Source organism: Rattus norvegicus, chromosome 17, assembly GCF_036323735.1.
Source record: "Rattus norvegicus strain BN/NHsdMcwi chromosome 17, GRCr8, whole genome shotgun sequence".
Taxonomy (NCBI): Eukaryota; Metazoa; Chordata; class Mammalia; order Rodentia; family Muridae; genus Rattus; species Rattus norvegicus.
This window is the reverse complement of record NC_086035.1, coordinates 1,827,902-1,849,369: the sequence shown is the minus strand read 5'-3', so window position 1 is coordinate 1,849,369 and position 21,468 is coordinate 1,827,902. Positions and strand designations below refer to the sequence as shown.

The window sequence follows — 21,468 nt, the reverse complement described above, 5'->3', positions numbered from 1 at the left end:
TTGAGGTGCTCCCACTTTCGGACGTGCCACATCACAGCCACGGCCTCCTCTAGCAGGACCACTGGCTTCTATTTTTTTGTCTTGCACTCTCCGCAGCCGCTTAAACGAGATGACTGGGATATGCAGGTAGCCTGGGAAGAGAGAGAGAGCGCCCAACCTGCGGGGAAAGGTCCCGGACTCGTTCTTTAAAAAAAAAAAATTTAAAAGTGGCATGGACCAACCCTTTGGTTTGACTACCATCAAGGGAAGTAAAAATTATTTTTAAAATAGCTTGAACAGATAACACTAAGAACGTTGAGATGCCCCTGCATTGCCGCGAGACTGCCCTAGGGACCGGACCAGACGGAAGCTTACTCTTAATTGGTGGTGAGAGTTCAGTCTCCTACAGACTTGCTTTTAAAATCAAACCCTGAGCATTGGCGCAAGGCTGCTTAAAGTTGATCTTTACAGGAACGTTCTGGGGAGTTCTGCAGAGCCTCTCGCCCGTGCCTCTTTGTTATGCATTTATATTGCCTTCAGTTTTCAAACTGAAAACTACTTTGAGGAATTATGATTTTTAATGATCCGTGTTATTTAAAATATTAACATTCTTAATAAAGAAGTGTTCTGTCTTGCCCAAAAGGAGATTAATTTAGCCAAAACTTTGATTTCTAAATCTTGACTGAAGAATTTGGAAAAGATGAGTCTGGGGGAACTATTTTTCTCCAAAGGGGTGGTCTCCCTGACCTAGTTGTTTACTGTTTATTGGCTGAGAGAGCAGGTGTTTGGGAGTTCCTTCTGTGTCTTTATTTCCCAGCCTCCAGGTTTTTGGTATTAAAGCATTGAGCAGAGTTAGATACGCTGACTTTGGTTTGCATTTGTTTTAACTATTTCTTTATACTGTTTAATCTAGAAATTATTTGTGTTTTTGGTTTTTGTCTGTTTCTTTGCATACATCTTTTAAAAAGACTTAAAATGATTGCTACACTTAAGGTTTAAACTGTGCTTAGCTGCTAAACAAAAATGGTGTTTTGTAAGAAAATAAAATGCTGTATTAATTTTCCATAGCCGTGTACCGTTAGACTGTTAGACCCCTCATCTGAAACTGGAATATACCCTAGTGAAAGCCTGGAAGGAGACAGAAACTGTAATTAACAAAAAATTAAAAATTTTAAAGTCTATTGTGGGTGGGTCCCACTGAAAGACTTGTATAATGTATTTGTGCCAGGTTGTTTAGGGTCAAGGTTTTTATTTCTTCCTCCCAGACAGTAGTTCATTGCCTGAAACTTAAAAATAAAATAAAAACGCTTCGCACAAATACACCCTGTAAGCTTGGGGACAGTTCTAAAAGGGTGCAGACGACTTAGATCAAACTAAGACTGGCATGTGGCAGGTACCAGGCAGCCTTCATGCGATGCCATATTTTCTGTACGCATATTTTATGGGTATGGTTCTAGTCCCCGAAATTTCACTCAGCATCTAAAACTGGAGTGAAATTTTAATACTTAAAATTGTTAATGGGTTTCTGCCAGATGTATTTTGCTTGTTTGGGGGGGAAATCCTTATGGTTTTGTTTGTGACGATGTATCTTCAAATGCCAGCTTCTCCTTCCTGGAACCTAACTGTGCTCACAGCGGTAATCACGTTTGAAGAGGCAGCACTAGGGACCGTGGTGGAGTGGTTCTGTTGTTCGGATTTATCCTCGTGACCAGACTGCCAGTGGTGTGTCCTGGGAGTGTTTCTTCTCATCAGAGCTTGTGGCAAACCCAAGAAACTTATTCTGGCATCTCTTTATCTCTTTCCCCTTCCTCTTTCAGGTAACTGTTGTTAAGGATTTGGAGTGAGAGGTCGGCAGTCGCCCCCACCCCCACACTCCTAATTAGCAATTATGCAGATTGTTTACTAGAAACCGGCTAGGCAGCTTATTCCTCTTCTGCCCTCCCTCCTAGTCCTGCACGTTGCTTCCTGGTGACCCAGGAGCGGTTTTTTTTTTTTTTTTTTTTTTTGCTCCGCGGGGAAAAAACAGACTGTTTTTCAACCGTTGCTTTTACATCCCTGTTATAGCTGGAAAGATCTTCACCGGAAGTGTTCATGGGACTCTACTTTGCTGGAGGTTAAGCCCAGTGTAATGAGGGGGCCTCACCTTAGTGAATTGTAGGAAAAGTGCCGTGTTAAGCCCGCCTTTGTTCCCATTTGAATCACAGGCAGTACTGGGACTGGTCTGCATCTTGTGTAAGTGCCGGGCGGGAGGCGAACATCTAATTAGTGGAATTGCGGGGGGCGGGGCTGTCAGGGCGGGGCAGCCTTGTGGATTGGCTAGCACAGAGGGGGCGGGGCAAGCGGCCCTTATCAGCCAGTACACGCAGGTGCAGGTCCCAGGTCAAGGTAAGGAGATCACGGCTCCCTTGTATTCCCCTGCACCCTATCGGGGATTTTGCTGCTTTGTTCTCCCTTGTTGAAGGCGTCTCTACTCAGGGTGCGTTCCAGGGCATCGGGATGAGGGCGTTTCTACCCGGAGTGCATTCCAGGGCTACGGGGATTATAGTTTCTGGCTTGTCCTGGAGAAAAGATCCGCAAAGAGACTCCCTACCCTGCGGCACGGAAAGCTTGAAGGACACTCCAGGACGAAAACAGCGGCAAGGTGGCTGGTTCTGCCTTTGTCTAGGAATGGTCAGCAGGTTAAATTGAGGTTCTGAACAGCTCTGCTCAGATGGAAACTCAGATCAGAGCAAAGGACGCACTCTTCCTTGACTTTGACGGCATTTGTTTGCGTTGCCCTGCGGTGCACAGTGTGTTCCTTGTATTTCTGCCTCGGCCGTGGTCATTCCTCGCAAAGGTCTGAGTTAAGAAGCTAAGCTGGAGATGAGCAGGGGAAGTGGTTCTCAGCTTGTGGTGTTAAAGTGAGTGATTATAAAGTGAGTAATTTCTGGGTCTCCTCACTTTGAGGGATCTGCAGTCACTCTTTTTTCAGATTATTTGTTTTCGTTGGCACTTAATAATTGCACACATTTAGGGGTTGGGCTGTGGTGTATTGATTCATGTATTGTGTAAACTAGAGTCCTGCCTGACTTTGGAATAATGACCGTTTTAGTTGTCGTGTTGACAGCAAAGTGATGGTGAGAAATGAGAGTGAGTGCCGTGGTGCCTTGTTTTTAAAGTTTCTCTTTTAAAAACTCAGTTATGTAATTTAATTACGTAGGAAAAATTTCTCTTAAGGAAAACTAGCTTCATTTCTTTCTCTTTAAAAAGGATAAAAAAAATTGGTAGTTTTCAAGATAATTCATGTAGTTCCGTTAGGATCTGTGGGAGAAGGAAGGTCTCCTCGGGGATAAAAATAATCAGAGCACTTAGAATGCATTAACACTTCAACAAAACAATGGGGACTTTTCTAAATGGGCCCATTGTACCTATGCAAAGTGAGACACAAGCTGGCCAGAAGCTGAGCAGTTTTATTTTTGTGAAAATTTTAGCAGTGACTTGGTGCCCTTGTGATTTTAGGTGGCAGCTGTCTTGGGGTCACTAGCGTTCTTGATGAGGAAGAGACTGCACAGCCTTAAACCCACACCTCACTATTGATTGAGCATTCCACGGCAGCACAAAGACTTCCTGAATTTCCTAGCCCGGGCTTTGTGGTTGCAGGCCATACCTGCCCTGCATCCAGCCTGGAGCTCACTATGGACCGAAGACCTGAGCACTTCGGGGCCATTCTTAGGCTTCCTGTATGGGGGTGGGGGGTGGCCTCCGTACTTGCCAGTGTTTGTTCCTGACTTGCTTGGTCACTGTGTGTGGAGCATGGCTTTGGATAGGGAGACTTGGTGAGGTTCCTGTCCCATATGTTGCACGCACATCGCAAAGAGCAGCTTCTTCCTTATAACAAATGCTGGTCCAATACAGCCTCCATACCCTTGAGGTTTGCAAAACAGGAATATGTAGCCTAAAAGCCCAAAGCCCCTTTCTGTGCCCCCCCCCCCCAAGTTGTTCATTTCTTCCCCTTGCATGAATATTCTTGAATTTTTCAGAGTTGATCCAGGGTATAAAATGCCCACACTGGAATGAAAGATGGGGTCAACCCTGTAAATCGAGACAGCCACACTGGGTAGCAGTGGGACAGTGGTACCTAGCAAGTGTTTGATTCAATAACAACTGCGTGCTTTGTTTTCCCAGCAGTAATTCATGAAGTAAGATTTGGCCCCCTCTTGTAGCACCCTGCTGTTTGTCTGTACTTGTGGTTGGCTGTACGTACATTAATGATACAGAAGAAACCAACTGGCAAACTGTAGCCATCTGCCAGAATCTGTGGTAGTTTTAGATTTGGGAGGAAAGACAGAAGAACATTAGAAAATAAAATCTGGCCAGAAAAATATTTATGTTGTACAGCTCCTTCTCCTGTGAAGAAAGGCCAGAGCCGGGGCGAGGGGACATTATTTTTTGACTTCAGATGAACAGCTTAGGGTGAAATTCATTTCGAAACTGTTTCAAACTGACTACCCACACCTGAGTGCGTGAGGCGCACCTCTCTGAGCAGTGGCTTCTCTGGGCTTCCGCTGCCTCTCTCGTCCCTCTCATTATAACCGTGTTTTTGTGGCTTTGTTTTTTATGCTAAATCTTAATCCTTGTTAGCAAGTTTAACATGGAGGCCTGGCTTGTTCCTCATGTATAGTAGTCCAGTTTCTTCATCAGTGGACCCTCATCCTCACTAAGCCTGGTCCACTGCATCCGAGACATCAGCATCACACCGTACAGAGCTGATAATGTTCTTTTAGGTCAGAACATTTGGACTTGAATTCTCTGAACTGTTCTACTGCAGAGCAGACCGTCTGTTCTGAACCTTTGCCTGCCTCTGTACATCTGCTCCCAATAGATCATTCACACCATTAAGTTGCTCATTGATGACTCTTCTTGCAGACGTCGTCCCTGTTACTCTATCTTGCCATGTTGGATACTGAATTCATCTTAATCATTTGACTATGAAATCTGGGAGCGGGTGGGCACGTAAAACATGTGGATTCAGTCCACCATAAATCCCCTTAAGCATGCCCACTCTCATGACAGATGTTAAAATAGAGTTGTGTTTGAGCATACTTCGACCTGTTTAAACTTGGGGATTCTAGCTTTGTGATACAGCTTTGAAGGTGGTGTTTTCTGTGGGAGGTGGGCTGTTCTGCACATTAGCACTCAGTCAGAGAAGGCGCTGCTTCCACAGTGACTCTTGCTCTTGCTCATGACTGGTTCTTTCAGCCTTATGGGAGGCAGAGTTGACTGAACCAGACTCAGCCAAGGAGCTGGTGTCGGCTGGCTTAGTTATTCACTAAAAATCGCACATTTATTGTAAAGCCACACCGGTTTTCTCAGTTTGACATAGTAATGTAGGAATATAGAGAAACATAAGAAAAATTTCTGGGATTGAGTAAATTTATAGTTAACTATATTTTCTTATGGAAGAAAAAAATCAGACAATATTTGGTAACTTTCTTTAAATGCCAGAGCTTTGTGTGTATCTGTAAGCATTTGGAAAACAATATTCTTCCATCTTTAAATCTTTTTCTTCCAATTATCTGTGTGTGCGCATGATGTACGTGTGGGCACCTGCCATTTGTCTTCCATGTGGATCTGCAGATTGAACTCTGTTTACCGGGATTGCACAGCCAGCACCTCCTTACACAGAAGCAAGTTTTCTATTTAACAAGATTGCCACGGTCTGTGGGTGAAGGACCGAAGCCAGCGAATGCTGTTCCTGGTCAGGACGCAGCGATCTCCCTGTGTGCCTGTTAGGGAGCGGCACATAGCTGGGCCTACACTTCAGAAACTCCTGGTTGCCTTCTCAGCAGTTCATTCGCAGATGCAGCCCGAACTGCATGCGGTCTGTATCCCTCCTGAAATTCATCAGGACGTGCTTACAGCAGGATTAAGAAAATATTTCAGGTCAAGGTATAGGCAGAAAAGACGGAAAGGGTGTGTGGGTCACCCAAAACTGGACTGGGACTTCACTAACTTCCTCCTAGGTCTTTAGAAATTTATTTTATTTGTCCTGGAAATGTGGCTCAATTGGTAGAGTACTGGCCTAGCATGTATGTGTGTGCACACAAACACAGGAGCACATGCACGCGTGTGCGCACCCACTCGCACACACATGAACACACAAGAACACACGCACATACGAACACACACACGCACGCACGCATGCCTGAGCCCGAATATTCCTTGGTGTCACACGCTTGTAATTTCAGACTCCAGGTTCTCTATCCTTTGTTACCCAAGAAGTTTCAAGCCAGCCTCGGCTACATGGACTGATAAAGAGGAAAGGGAGTGTTTTACCCAAATTCAGGCATTTTCTACACTTTATGCTGAACTCTTCTCTCCACTGACAACAGCTCTCTTTCACCATCTCACCAAATCAGAAGCTCCTACCCCTTCTCTGTAATAGCCGTAATATCCATTCTGTGGCTACAACACTGCGTTTTAACTCAGAACTAGCTAAAGGTTTGACAATGGAAATGCATTTATTCCTGTGTTGGACTTTACATCGAGATGAATGGGTGGATAACAAGAATTTAGAGTTAAGATATCACTGCTTATAAATGAGAAGGTCAATGTCATCAAAATCTGAACACAAGAAGTTGAAAGTGCTCTCTGATACATTAAAGTGCTGTGCTTTGGGAATCCTTCAGCAGGACGGAAAATGTCCTGAAGTGCTCTGGGACTTCTTGTTTGAATCAGTTCTCCCCAGAAGCATGAAGTGGCGGGAGTGGACCCCTCTGTCCCGTCACTATGGGCCTGGCAGATTCTAGACAGGCAGACAGGAAAACCTCAAATGTCTCTTGTAAAAATCCTTGGAAAATTTTAATTTGAGCGTTTAGCATGATTTAGTTTCTGAACTACACAATGGCATAAAATATTAGCAGTCACATGGTTGTAGGATCCAGCTGGCTCGATGGTCTGGTGTCGTGTAGTTCACAGAATGTGCTTTCCGTTACACCGCACGAAGCATGGGTAAAACTTCTAACAAAGGTTCAAATCATAGCACATTTGACAGTTTGACTCTCCTGCTTGGAAGCATGGTGATTCTCTACCACAGCCTACTTCAGCTCCCACCTGCTGTTGGCGGCTCTCACGGTCTTTCATTTAGTGGTAGTTTGGGAGTGCTGTGATCAAACAATGACGTACAAGTTCACATATCATCTCAGGCTATTGGTAACGTATCTGACATATCTGACATCGTGAATTCTGTGAATGTTTGTGGCTGCAGTGGTCATTGCAAAGTGTAGCTCTGAAGGTGCTCGATAACCAAGAGTAACTGACGCCACTGGGAGAGTCCGCCTGCCTGTTGGTCAATTTCTATAGTTAGAAGAAAAAATACTTTCACTCTTCATTATTTGATAACCTTCATTTGCTAGCAACCTCCATTTTTACCCTCAAAATAATCCAGACAAGATTCACATCCAGTGCTCTATCTACCCTTAGGTTTAGGCAGTCCTTTAAAGTCCTATGCAGACAAGAACCTGTGTGGAGAACTGTTTCTGCTGAACGCAGGCTTAACATGCCTACCCTGCCTGTTGTGTGCATCCCAACAGGAAAGGAAGCCCTTGCCTGACAGGCAGAGGAGACCAGGCTTCCTCTGGCTCGTGTTTCTGTTTCTCTCTGGATCCTGAGGAAATAGAAGTTCCTGCTCTTGTTTTGGGAGCTTCTCTCTGTGGTATCCTTATCTCACGCTATCGGCAAGAATCTTGGATGTGAAAATTCACTCAGTGGAACTTTACTTTAAGTCTCAGAGCCGTGCCTGTCTTGCTTCCGTCCACCCGTGTCCCTCACCTGTAGCAGGCAGCCATGGACCTGAGTGGGTGGCCTTCAGTCCTGCAAGGTAGTGGCTGTGTTTCCTGGAAACGGTTTCCAGATTCGGAGTGCCTCATAAAATGAAGGTGTTTTATATCCTCCAGGTCCCCCTTCACCTTCTACACGTGACTCTCAAAGGTCAGTGGCATTCTGCCCCGGCCCTACCCCGTTTGGGTTGAATTCCAGCCAACAAGTCTCCAGCCTACAGGAGAATTTGAGATTTTTCTCCCTCCCCCATGTCTTCTGTTTTGTTCTGTGTAAACAGTTCCTGCCAAAGTAACATAGACAAATATAGCAGAGAATGCTTTTCTGGAAGATGCATGCTCCCAAAGCATTTTTTAACCATTTTTGGGAAGAATTGATCGTTTGTGCGTTTCAGACAGACTGAAAGAGGCGGGGAAGCTGTAGCTATAATGGAAGTGACATCATACATTATTGCCCCATTGATCCGCTTTTAGTCTCCAGCCAGGATAAAAGGAAATGGCACCAGGGAGGAAGCATGCTTCATTTCGGCTCAGATCCCAGAGTGATAATGGGGTAATAATAGAACTCACGCCACTGTCAGTCTGTGGCTGCATTAGTCTCAGGCTCACTCTGTCTGGAGCCGCACTGACTTCCTTCCCCATGCAGCCGCTGCTGTGCGCCAGCTGGGCGGCCAGGGAGGGGCTCAAGGGCTCCCCTTGGCCCTCAAGGCATGCCAGCTGCAGTCCTGATGTTTGTGCCCATGGAAGCTTCATGGCGAGACTTGTCATGTCTGTGGCGTTCCTAACCTGGGAGGTAAGCCTGCTCTTCTGCATGGTGTTGTGCTAATGGAAGAGAAAGTGGGGGCTGCCGTTGTGTGGATTGTCCTCTGGGAGGGAGCTCAGAGTGACATCCATCCCTGCCCCCACCCACCCCTTCCCACCGCTGCCTCCCGTGAAGGACTGGGGCTCCAAGGAGAGCCAGGGTTGGTTTTCTTTGTGCTGCTTTTACTTGGATTGGGGTTGGAGGTTGGAAATTTCACATTTTTCACTCCAAGAAACTTTAAAACTAACGTTCGGACTTGTGCCGCTCTCCTCAATTTTTAAATCAGGGATCGGGGGAGTGGAGCGAACAAAGCTAACTTTTTTTCTTTGTGTATTTCTTTAAAATTAACAACTATGGGAGCTGGGGATTTAGCTCAGTGGTAGAGCGCTTACCTAGGAAGCGCAAGGCCCTGGGTTCGGTCCCCAGCTCCGGGAAAAAAAGAACCAAAAAAAAATAAATAAATAACAACTATGAAGTCTTCAGTGTTAATGGCAAGAACACAGAGTTCCACAGTCCTTAGTAACATTTGTACTTGATTGACTTTCTGCTACATCTTGCTACGTGTGTTCATTTGAGTAAGTTTTACAGGCCTGTGCTGTTGTTTTCCAGTACCCATCTGACTTGGGCAGCTAGTAGTCTTATATTTATTTCCTCTTGAGTTTCCAAGGCAGATGCAGTTTTACAAGACCCGAGGTGTTCCCTATTTGGAAATGATAACATAGATCATTGTTTTTGAAAAGAAAGAATTTTCTCTTTCTTTTGCAACTGAATGGTGGCTGTCAGTTTCCCTTGCAATACCTCACGATGACTTCCCTGGGCCTGATGCTGTTTTTTTCTCAATGACACCATAGTACAGCTGACAGCGTCTGTATCCTTTGCATTACCTCCGTGGTAGCACACAGTCAGTCCCATAGTTGTGTAAAAGTTCATTTGATTTCTCTGGGACTGGAAGTGGATATTTTCCTGTTCTGGCTGCCAGGACAGCTGACTGCACAGCACATTCGCAAGTACTTGAGATCTCAGTCACTTTGTGAACATTTATCCTGTGTTATTTCTTTTCTACTGTAGGGTGGCTTGACAGAGCAACTATGTATTTTACAAAGAGACGTTCACTCCATTAAAGTATTTTTGCTTTAACACATCCTCTTTTCAAGTCTGTAATCCTTTTTTTTTGTGATATAATATTTACTTGTGAATGAATGGTAGTTTTATTATATGTGGCTGAAAACAGTCTCAGGCCACTGATTTGTCTTCCTTCATTGTTTAGAGACTACATTTTCCCATGAATTGGAGAGCCAGGTGGCTGTAGGTTGTTTACTAACAGTGCTTTCTCCATTCTATAAAGGCCAGACTAGCACAGATCTCCCCGCATTAGGGAGGAATGTTAAGCGTGGCTGTGCCTTCTGGCCTGCCTACCCCTGAACAAGCCTGCTCTTGCAGGAGAGTGTCTGTAACCTACTATGGAGGAGGATGGATTCCTTGGAGGGGTGTGTACCCTCACTCTTTCCTGCCTTTTAATTAGAGCCAGATAGACTTAGGAAACAGCCCTAAAGGTTTGAGTGCATATGTACTCCCCTCCAGCCCTCCCTTCCCTCTCAGTCATCCATCTTAAGTCAGGGGGCTTAGCTCTAAATGTTTCCATTGCATCAATTTTGTGACAACAAAAGCTTTCCACGATCCTTTTGATTCTGTTTGTGTGGGGTTGTGAGCTCTCTGCTTGGAAGAAAATAGCACGCAGGTGTAGATCTTCTTGGACTCCCATGTTAGCAGTTCTCAGACTTTTAAGCTGGAGTTGTGTTCAGTGACTGAAGCCAGGAGGGATACTCGGGTTAGGCATACCAGTGACTTTAGCCACTGCCACAACAAAAACCAAGAGAAGGAGTGAGGTACCTTGAGGTAAAGGGGCCTTAGTTGGGGCCCAAGGGAAGACAGGGTGCAGGAGGGTGTCTAGCTTGTAGCCTCTGGACAAAGCATGTATTTTAGGGTAAAAAGGAGAGGCAAGAGGAGAGAGGCTGAAAAGTTAATGACTTCTGAGTGATAGAAATTGGCAGATAAAATCATGGTGTTCGTAGGCACCCTCCGATGACCTTGTGTCGGCCTCCAGAAATTTGGTTTGCTTAGAAGTAGAAGAATTATCAGGCGTAGCCAGGGCTGCAGGGTACCCAGTGCAGAGAATGTGGAGTTTGTATAGAGTTGTAAAACCCTGATTTTGGCATGAATCTGTTTCAGTCATACAGGTGTATCTCTGGTTTTCTCTCCACTCTGCTGTTGGGGTGAGATGGCCATCCTGGGAAGAGCTCCCAGTAAGCACGGCAGCTGTCTGTTCAGTCACTTGGTTTTATGTGTGTGTCACATGCAGGTTTCTCCCTCTCGCCTTTAGCTGCTGTCGCACTGATTTGGGTGTTAGGAAAAGGAGCGAGAGTAACTGTGCTTAGGTGCGTGTGCTTCTATTGCTTGTCTGTAGCCTGTAAAGTGCGGTTGTAGTACCTTATCTGCGGGTTATAAACAGACTGCTCAGGAAGGGGAGGGGCCGTGAGCCGGCAGTTGTTACACTGTGTTTAGTTTTCAGGGTTTTGCAGGTGCCTTGTAGGTCTACATGGTTCAAAAAGAAATCTGAACCTATCTCCACCTGGTTAACTCCTGTGAATTTGCCTAAAGTTGGATGCCCTCTCCAGTCCTTGTATAACCATGAGACATTGTGACATTAAGACAAGTGCCATTTTAATCTTCTGTAAGCACATACCCAACATGATAAACAAGGGAAACCGGCTTTGCCAGACCCCAGGATACAGATCTTTAGGGCTGCAGACAACCCTAATGTGTGAGGAAAGTCAGCAGATGCTCTCTCCATTCTTCAGATGTTAAGAGGGCCAGGGTTTCCCTGGCCCAGAGGTTCTTGCTCAGAATTTTGGTATTGACTTCTTGTTGCCTACATGACATTTCAAGGGCTGTTTCTTTGTCCTCAGCTTTCTCCAGACCAGATCGTGTTGCTTTTGGAGTGGCTCTTAGAGCAGAAGACCCTGAGCCCCCAGACATTGCATCGTCTCCAGCAGACGTACCATCTCCAGGAGCAGGATGCAGAGGTAACACGGTTGAAACTGTGCACCCCCACCGTTGGGAAGACAATGAGCCCTCTGCAACCCCAGCCCGTGAGCTGCTGCTGGCTGTAGTGCCCGGTGCTTGCTTTAAGAGTCAAGGGCTGGGCTTCCAGCGACAAGTGATCAGCCTTCTGACACTTCAGACAAGTGCCTGCTCTTCTCCAGGGGTCTCCTGTGGTCACTTTGTACATGAACTGTTTGGAGACCTGGGTTTTCCACCCGACTACATAAATTATGAAGACAGACACAAGTCTCCCATAAGCCTGAGCTACAGGGTGGAGTTTTTTGAATTAAGGCTTGGGCGGGTCATTTTGTGCTCTAGGGATGCTGCCTTTCCCTTGTTCATTAAGGAAACTCAGCTCAGATGTGTGGGAGCGGCTCGGCTCGGCTTGGCTGCATTCAGCTAGGACAAGAAAGAAGCCATGTGTAAAGGAAATGAAAAACTAATCTAGCAGCCATGGTTTAAAAAGTAAAATTGGATGACTGTGGTAATGCAGTATGATGTGAGCCTTAATATATTTTAGTTTATTAAGATTTATTATTTAGTTTATTAATATATTAAGTTTATTAAGTACAGATCCTAGATGGATTCCAGGTTTGAAAAAATATAAAATCATAAATATTTAATGTATTTAATCATCATAAGAAAAAGTTCAAAGAGAAATGATCTTTGACACAAAGCTTTTAAATGTAGAGAACATAAGAAACCTCAACTCTGAGCTTTCTATGCACTGCAGTCCAGCAGCCTCTAGCACCTGGGCCATTAGGACACTGGAAACTTAGCCCTCCTGAGTCTGGTGCACGCGGGGACCAAGGCTGTGTTCAGGCTCTCGATACTTATTAGTCTATTTTTGAACTTCTATTTTAGACCAGTTGGCTTATGTGAAACATTGTAATGGCTCTTAGAGTTAGAAAAGTGGCTTACACTGACAAACAATTCCTTAGTAGCACACTGGAAAGATAGACTTTGTTACACATTTTCCAAGTCCATAGATTTAGGAACAGTAGGGAAAAGTCCATAGGGAGACACTGGCACCCTTTACCACCGGTGCATGTATAGATCAAATGTGTTTGCTTCTGCTCTTAGCCCTTTTGTTTATCAGAGACTCCAAATGTCAGACTTATTTTTAATTAGTGTTGGAAAGACCTTGCTATTTATAGGCAAAGGGTTGTGTTTTGACAGGGTTTGGATCCCACTGGAGTCAAGGCTCCTGCCAGCCTGCAGCGACTGGGTGGGAAGGTCAGAGCAGGTGCTGACCACCTGTCCCTTGATGCCAGGAAGCCACGAGGCTCCAATCCCTTCTCCTTCCTTCCTCCCGGTTGGCATGTCACATATCCTGTCTTACCTTACAGTCTGATACAGTTACTATGTATCATTCTTTAAACCTTCGAGAAGGAAGTAGGTGTCTCCCTTTTTTGTAAATATAAAAAAACTATATCTTACTGCCCAAAAGCAGGACAAGTTCTGCTGTGATCCTTGGAGTCCAGGTAGACTAAATGTATCCTGGCTTCCCTTACACACTCATGATCTGACTGTAGCATTTACCCTTTATCATCTACACACTGAAAAGGAAATGGTGCCGACAGGTCAGGATCAGCCTTGGAGACTTGCATTTGTCAGACAGCTCATTGAGTGAACAGTGTAGTCTCAGAGCAAACATCTCTAAACCAGGTATTCAAGAAAGGCCCCTCAGAGGAAGCAACATTGAAGACAAGAGGAGGTGGCTACACAAGACCAGAAAGATGTGTAGACTTAGCACATGTCAGAAGAGTGGCCAGCAAATGTCTGTAGAGGACTGCAGAGTTCATAGTTCAGGCCATGTGGTTTCTGCAACAACTCTTCAACTTTGCTGTTGAGGCAAGCCCACACAGCTTAGGTGAGTGTTGCTGTAAGCCAGGAAAGCTATGATAAACTTAGCCTGGGTCTCAGTATAACTAGCTCTCCCCTGACTCTCACCAGCCCCGAGTCTCTCACCAACCCTGCTCCTGGTCGCTTCTCACAGCATTTTGCAGCTGTGGCCCCTGCAGGGGCTGCGGACTGAGGATCCTGCACGTCAAACTAAGCAGTGGCTTTGTGCTAGTGGTTCCATCGCTAGTGTGTCTGCACTTTCTTAAGCTCGTGGTTTTTCTTGTACTGAAGCTCCTGCGAAATGTCACTTTGAGTCTGAAAAGCAACAAGATTTCAGCAACCATGTTGTCTTCTAGAAACTTCAAATTTTAAATGTGCCTTCTGGTGACTAGGCGGCAGGAATGAAGTTAAACCATCAGCTACTTTCATTTGAGTGACAGACTCCACAGGAGAAAGGGTTGTCCCTTGGTGGAAACAAACCTGAGGTTTCTGACTTGGTTTCCACTATTTCTCTGTGACTGAGCAAATAAGGGAGTTCCATCGAGTTGCCACGGTTCTCAGACATGGAACAAGTAAGAGTCACTTGAAAGATGGCCAGAGAGACCTGTAGCAGGGTTTTGCGCCCAACCTCCCCTGAGAAAGGGTGAGGCAAGTTAGGCTTCCAGTGTTCTGTGCAGGTCACTGTTAGGTTCTGGGTCTGCTGTTGAATAAGGATTATAAAGACAGTGTTTCTATGACCTGCTAAAAGGCTGTCCTCCCATTCCTACGATTAGCCTGAAGGCATGTGTGGTTGAGAAGGGGACCTGCTGCAAATTGTGGCTTCAGCTGGCCATGCCCCTCATGACAAAACACGATGCACATCCCTCCTTTTGACTCATCCCTCAGCTCACTTCAGTCAACTTGTGTGTGAAGCCCACCTTGAACGTTTTAGACTGGGACATACCTTGGTCTAAAGCATCTTCAACATTTTTCTGTTTGTGTTTTCTGAATTTAAAAAATTCATGTGTGTGTGTGTGTGTGTGTGTGTGTGTGTGTGTGTGTGTGTACACACATATCTTTCTAATTTAATTTTGGAAGACTAAGAAGCAGTGTCTCATTGCCTTGTGTGACCAGTGATCAGAGTGGCCCACAGTCAAGTGTGCCCTGCACTGATGTCTAGGTTGAAACATCAGCCAGAAAGGTGAGAAGGTCAGCGTCGGCCACTGACAGTACCAGTTTATCTCCTCACAAAGTGGGAAGCTCTGTAACATGAAAGGAAGACTGTCCTCATCAGCACACAAGGGCAGGAGCATCAGGACAAGTTCCCAGCCAGTCTCAAGCTACCACAGAGAAAAGGGGGAGAGCCATCGGGATGAAATAGAGCTAGGTACAGTGCCCTGCTTTCATCCCAGCTCTCTGGAGGGAGACACAGGTGTGTCTCAGTGGGTTTGAGGGCAGCCTGGTCTGCACAGCACATTCCTAGCCAGCCTGGTTTACACAGACCCTGTCTCAAAATAAAAGCAAGAAAGCAGATGGTAGTGCATACCCATGCCTGAAGCACTACCCAGATCAGGGCATGGTGCTGGTCAAGACATGGACTTTGCAGTGAGCCACGTTCAGGTCACATAGCCATGTTCAGGTGCTGATGCATGACCTTTGCCTTCCCCCTGGCCTCATGCTCATGCTCCTCCTCAGCACAACATCATCTCAACTGTACTTCCAGTGCACAGGGGCGGGAGACTTGATGAGATGATCTTTGCTCTGGGGTTTTATATCTGATTTTGTCTTCCTTGGAAACTGTGTGCTGTGTCTGAGCGTGCCACTGTCAGGACGCACTAGCAGATGGAGCCCTCAGTTGGAGATCTACACTCTTTCTTACCAGCTCTCCAGACCCCTACCTTTTGTTGTTTTGGGAAAAGGTTCCTAAGCCTCAATTTCCTGGGGATTAAAATGAATCCATAAATACTTTCTTCACAGAATTAACAAGGTAAGATGAGGAAACTCTATAAACAAAAGACTATAAACAAAATGTGAACAGCCCATGGTCGGGTTTATCAGGTTGTTTCTGGGCTGTCGGGCTTTGTGCACATGCTTGACCACTGAGCCATGACCCAGCCTAGCATGACCGTTGGTTAATGTGGTTTCTGGTCATGGGAAGGCTCTTTCTTAGCTGAGAGAGTCTATGCTGTCTCTTCAGCTCTGTATTTTTTTTCCCCATAAACTAAAGCAGAAAAGGGGAAAACTTAGCCTTCTAAGGGTGTGTGTTGTCTTCTGCTTGGAGAATTCCTGGTCTTGGGTTAATGGTTGGTTGTCATGTTCTTTGCCCCTGGAGTAGGGACAGGGATGGGGTGGAGGTGGAGATGGGGAGATGGATACTCCGAATCAAGGTTTCTTGGCTCCCATTTTCTGATACTTCATGGCTCCGTGTCATGGGTGTTCAGCATCCATGGCTCCTCTGTTTATGAGGCTCCCTTTCTCCTGTTATAGGACTCCAAATGCCCCCCAGATATTGCCAGATATTTCCTGAGTGGCAAAGTCCCTCTTAAGAAGCTCTGCTTTAATGTAGCAGTGGGTTCAGAAAAGGCAGCTTTTAAAATCACGTGATGACTGTCTAACACTTGCTAACAGCCTAGGGTAGGGTTCGATAGCTAACAACATTTAGGAGCCACCTGGAGCCCACTCCGCCCCACCAAAAGCTTTAGAGAATGGAACTTTGGGAGAGGCAAGTTCTTCTGGTAGAAGAGGAAGACAGACCAGCAAGGGTGGCAGCAGGCTGGTACGGAACAGTGAGCCCATGCTGTGGCACCCAGAGAAAGCCTCTGTAAGCATCTGCAGCAGCACCTCTGTGTGGGCTGCCTGTGGAGATACAGGCTGTCTCTCACAGACCCTTCTCTACATTGCTGGCTGTGTCAGAGAGCCTGGCTAGCCTCAAGTAGCTCCAGGCCTCCTTGCCTCCAGCAGAGTCTAAGTAGCAAGATGAGGTAGAAACTGACCCTACTGAGGCCAGGTGTGGGTCTCCAGTGCAGCCCTAGGTTTGAAGCAGTTGTTAACACAAGCTTTGCACCAAGGCCTTAGCACCCATGGCCCTGCCCCAGGAGGTCAAGGCCTATGAGTAGAAACAATGCCACAGCACCAGCTGCCTCTTCACGGTTGCTGGAGACCCATGGCTGCCCTGGGTAACAGTGATACAGGGCCTCATCACCAAGACTCCAACCTGGTCAGTCACCAACCACTACTGTTGAATACATCATTGTGAGAGGACACTCTTAAGATGGGTATTCAGATCGAATATAAAACAAGAAAGTAATGTAGAGTGTTGAAAGACAGTAAGGGAACTGGTATTCGGGGTAGAAATTAAGGTTGGGTGTGGTAGCATTGATCTTTAATCCCAATACAGAGATGCAGAGGCACACAAATTTTGGAGTTCAACGTCAGCCTGGTGTACACAGTGAGTTCAAGGCCAGCCTGGTATACATCTCACAGAGAAACTCCCTGAGGACATCTTGATCACTGTGTGTTCCACCTGGCAACTCACAGCTACAGTGTTCAAAGCAGTAGACACATCTTTGTGGTACAGAGGACCCGGAGTGTTGTGATTGAACCCAGGTGGCACATAAGGGCCGCAGGCTTCAGAGTCCGACTCAGTGTCTTCTGTGTGAAAAGTCAGAAAGGTGCTTGTGAGCTCAATAGTTAGGCAGGCCTGTTTGCAGCCCTGCCTCCTCTAACGTGGAGAAGAGGCCCTGTGTCCGCCTCTCTTTAGCTGTATCCACACCCCCTTCCTTGTGCTTAGTTTGTAACAGTGTCTTTACGCACTTTTCAGTCAGGAAAGTATTGCTTAGATTTTTTTAGTGGTTTTCTTCTTTGTTACTTGGTTCAGTGTTCACAAAAGTTTTCTGTGGAAAGCCAGCAACAGACAAGAGTCTCCTATTTTTCTGTGATAAGAGGCTTTTTTTTTTTATAGCTGACCTAAAATAACAAAAGTAGAGATTTGCCTTTCTTTCTTTCTTCCTTCCTTCCTTCTTTCCTTCCTTCCTTCCTTTTTTTTAAACGTTCTCTGCTCCTGAGGCTGGAGACTTTCCTTAACTGTAAATTATTACAGCGCACTGGTGCACTGGTTGGCCAAGTGTCTGTTAAAGTGGATAGACATGAACAAAAACCTGAGGAATGGAGAACATATTCTGGCCTGTTTTCTTCAGAGAGCTTTTTAGGGACTTGTGGGCCGAGGAAGTGTGTAGGGGCTTGAAGCATCGTGGTAGCCTGCTCAGAGCAGAGGCTTTCCTTTCCGTGTCTTACTGCTGTCATCTACTCTGTGACTACATTGCTTCCATGGGAGGGAGAGCTGTCCCGGCCTGGTCACTGTTTCTACCAGCAGCAAAAGTCCTCTTTTTCTGGAGATACCAGGTACCACATGTCACCGGAAGAGGGTGAGTGGTGCTGTCACCTCCTGATCTCAGAACCAGTTTGAAAGGTGTCACTGCTGAGTGTAGTCCTGGAAGAGAAAGCCATAACTGTCTGGATCCATTGCAGGGCTCATGTCTGCTCCAGTTCTCTTGACTGGCACTAAGCCTTCCTTCAATGGTATTAAATCATCAAATGAAACTCTATGTGTACAGGGGCAGGGAGACAGGGGAGGGAAGACGAGGCTCTGCCTAGATCACGGGAACGTTTCAAGCACAGGTGAGGTGAGGCAGCTGTGTCCTGCTTGCTTTGTTTGTGTTGGACATCTGTCACCACCCTAGGCCCTCCTCTAAACTGTTTGCACGCTGGTGTGGTAGCTGCAGCAGCTGAAACAGTACTCGGTGTGGCACCACAGACAGAGTGGCCGACACATGTCCCTCTTTGTGTCTGTGTGTGCATTCTTGTGCATGAGGTTTGGCCAGCCTTGTGTGTCATTGTTCCTCAGGAGCCATCCATTTTGTTTTGTAAGACAGGGGTCTCTCACCTGTTAGGCTAGGTTGGCTGGCCTGTCTTCATAGCTGCTGGAATTAGAGGCTCACCATTCCTCATATTTGCAAGGCAAGAACTTTACTCATCGAGCTCTTTCCAGTCTCCAGGTGTCACTCCTAACACGGGCTCAGGAATTTACTAACATGTCTGTACAGCATCTACTGAAGTAAGGTCTACTTCTCTTTATTAGAAAAATAATGTTCAAGTTGCAGTCCTTTGGGAGCAGGGAGCAGTGAGGGAGGAGGAGGAGCAGTAGAGTAAAACAGACGCTCAAAGTTCTGTGTGGCTCACACACCACGACTGACAGTCGTTTGTTCTCTCAGGAGAGAGAGCAGGCCAGTACCTACCATTGCGGACACCCCTGAACAGTTCTTAGCTGGCAGTGCCATCAGCCTATAGCCCTGCAGTGGCTGTGCCTTTCACAGTGAGCCCTCTTTAAAGCAAGTAAATCTAATTTAAGCACAAATTGAAAAAGCAGGGTTGTTTATTGCAGTGTAGACTTATTAACTTACAAAAGCCCCAAGCTTTCGTCTTTCTGTTTACAGATATAAAATGAAACTCCAAATGGGGTTTAATGGGCTTCCCAGATCATGTTCCCTGGACAGATTTTTTTTCCTTTAGCAGTAAATTTCAAAATCAAAAGGACTGAGAAAGAAAGGGGCTTCCTGTCATAAATAGGATGGGTGGTATTCTTCAAAGCATTTTATAGCTTCCAACTGTGCATTATAATTTCAAAGTCACTGAAAGCATTCTCCATTTGTAGAAGCACTGTCCATTCAGAAGCATGCTGCAAGCAGGCGCTGTGCTTGAATGCCAGTGGGAGCAGTGGCTGTCTTGCTTTCCCAACTTGCCGCAGAACCCTGCAGCATTGCCACCTAGCGACTTGGCAGCCAGCTTGGTCGCCCTGTTGGCCTGCCTCAACACTGGTTCTTCAGCAAATAAAGGCTTCTATCTGAGACTGACTTTCTAACTGTTACAAACGTGACGTGAGGATTTAAACTACTAGAACTGTCAGTAGACACCGAGATTCCAGGTTTTTCTAATATTTGTACACCAAAGTTTGGAAAGCACAAAGAATGAGCCAACCCAGTAATAAGCAGGCTCTGGGGAGGCTGGGTTCCTCTTTGAGCTTGCGAGTAGGCACTAACCACTGAGCTGTGGCTGTAGCACTGGGGGGGAGGGGGTCGATGGCTGACTCCTTGTTGTAACTTCATGTAAAACATTGGTATAGAAAAACCTGATAACAGGTCTATGTTAGGCAGCTGCTAGTCCAACGAATGCCTTAGATAATCAGTTTGTAAAGAGAATAGGTTCCTTTTGGCTCAGGCTACGGTTCCAGCCCCTGATTGATTAGCCCCATGACTTTGGTTGGGCCTGTGGTGAAGCATAAAGCAGGGCAGACCCACGTGCCTTCAGCCAGGAACCTCCTGCTCTCCTGGCTGCACTCATTCTCTCTGCACTGGCATCACCCTCCATGCCTGGCCAGCCCCTGTACTGTTCCCATAGGCCAGTGAGACGCAGGATCTCCCCTCTAATAATCCTTTCAGAATGAATGCTGAGACAGGAATTGGAACTGCAGGGACAGCAATAGGACTTGGGAATTGGGACCAGCACTTGGGGCTACCCTACATGTTGTGCTGGGTCCATCCCGCGGTTTCCAGGATTCCCACCTACCTTTGACATGGTAGGTTTGGGGAAGAAACACTTGGCTAGCACTGTACAACCTAGGTCATACAGCCCATAGCCTGCCCTAAAGAGCAGCTAACTAAACTAAAGAGCCGTGCCTGCCCTGTTCTTCAGGGGCAAAGTCGAATGGCCAGAGGACCAGTGGTAGCCTGCACCTGGACTTGAACAGAAAGACTGTCAGGCCCTACAGTCAGAGCTGAGGGATGCTGGCACTGCAGTGCCCTCTGTTGGAAGGAGAACTAGGCTGGGTATTGTTGTAAAAATATAAAAAATAAAAAGTATGGTTGTCTTTTACCCCCACTAGGTCCATCACCACAGTGTCCCAAGATACCTGCTGGATATCTTACCAGAAGCACACATTCCAATTCCCTGGGGGCCCAGACCAGCCACTCCACACTCCATTACACTTAAATCTACACGTGAAAGAACACACAACACAATAACCTTAGATCCAGTTGATAAGATATAATTGCCCACCTAAACATACAAAGCCCAGTACCATCCATCCCTTAAAAACATTTGTAACAACCTGTAAATACACAGAGTGGATCTTAAGGACACCTGCCATATTGTCCTGCCACAGCTTCTCTCCATGTCCCTCCAGTCTCTTCCCTTTCCCTTCCAGTCTGCTCCTCTTCCTTCAAACCTCTCTCCCGCCCATCCTTCCTTCTCATCCAATGACAGGCCTCCTTCTATCCTGTACCTACCCTTCACCCTCCTGGGGCAGTGGAATTAGCATCAAAATACAGATAACTCCAGGGCAAACCACAACAGGGTATCAGCTGTTTCCAGGAGAGATCACTAAATGTGGGGGTCCCTGATGGTGGTGAGGGTCATAACCCTGAATTTGAGGCACAGTTCAGGAATAAAAGCAGCCTTCTATCGGTCCCCAGCTCCGAAAAAAAGAAAAAAAAAAAAAAAAAAGCAGCCTTCTAGGTGGCACTGCTTTAAGACTGCATATATCAGAGGAGCAGGGTTCCTCTGTGTTTTCAAGTGAAAAGCCTTTCAGCTCTGACGGAGCTTCTGGTTCACCAGAACCTTGTATGGGACAGAATTGCCACATAACGGGGGTTGGTTTGAGTCCAAGTGAGTCCTCTGTACAAATGGTCTTGGAAATTCTCAGAATTCAGCTCCTGGATGTACTTCGCAGAGGTGGTGTGAGCACTAACCCCAAGGTCTCTTCCTTTCAGCGGTCATCTAGGCCCCATGCTGTCTGCTGCAACTAATACTCATGCCTAGGGCTGGTTGGTCTCAAGCTGTGTGGTCCCCACCACTCCCTTCTCTCGCTGGGATTACACCTTGTTCACAGCCATC

The 21,468-nt window shown here is 46.3% G+C and overlaps 1 protein-coding gene across 13 annotated transcripts in view; it reads left to right on the top strand.

Annotated features, from left to right (window-relative positions):
* Aopep (aminopeptidase O) overlaps positions 1-21,468 on the top strand; it is a 316,008-nt gene that overhangs the window by 283,639 nt on the left and 10,901 nt on the right. For all 13 annotated transcript variants that reach the window (XR_010058813.1, NM_001012346.2, XM_063276129.1 and 10 more), the window contains one exon: positions 11,562-11,678. Coding sequence is in view for 12 of the 13 variants with exons in the window: in NM_001012346.2 (NP_001012346.2) it covers positions 11,562-11,678 (117 nt within the window). In the remaining variant the exon portion in view is untranslated. The remainder of the gene's footprint in view (positions 1-11,561; positions 11,679-21,468) is intronic.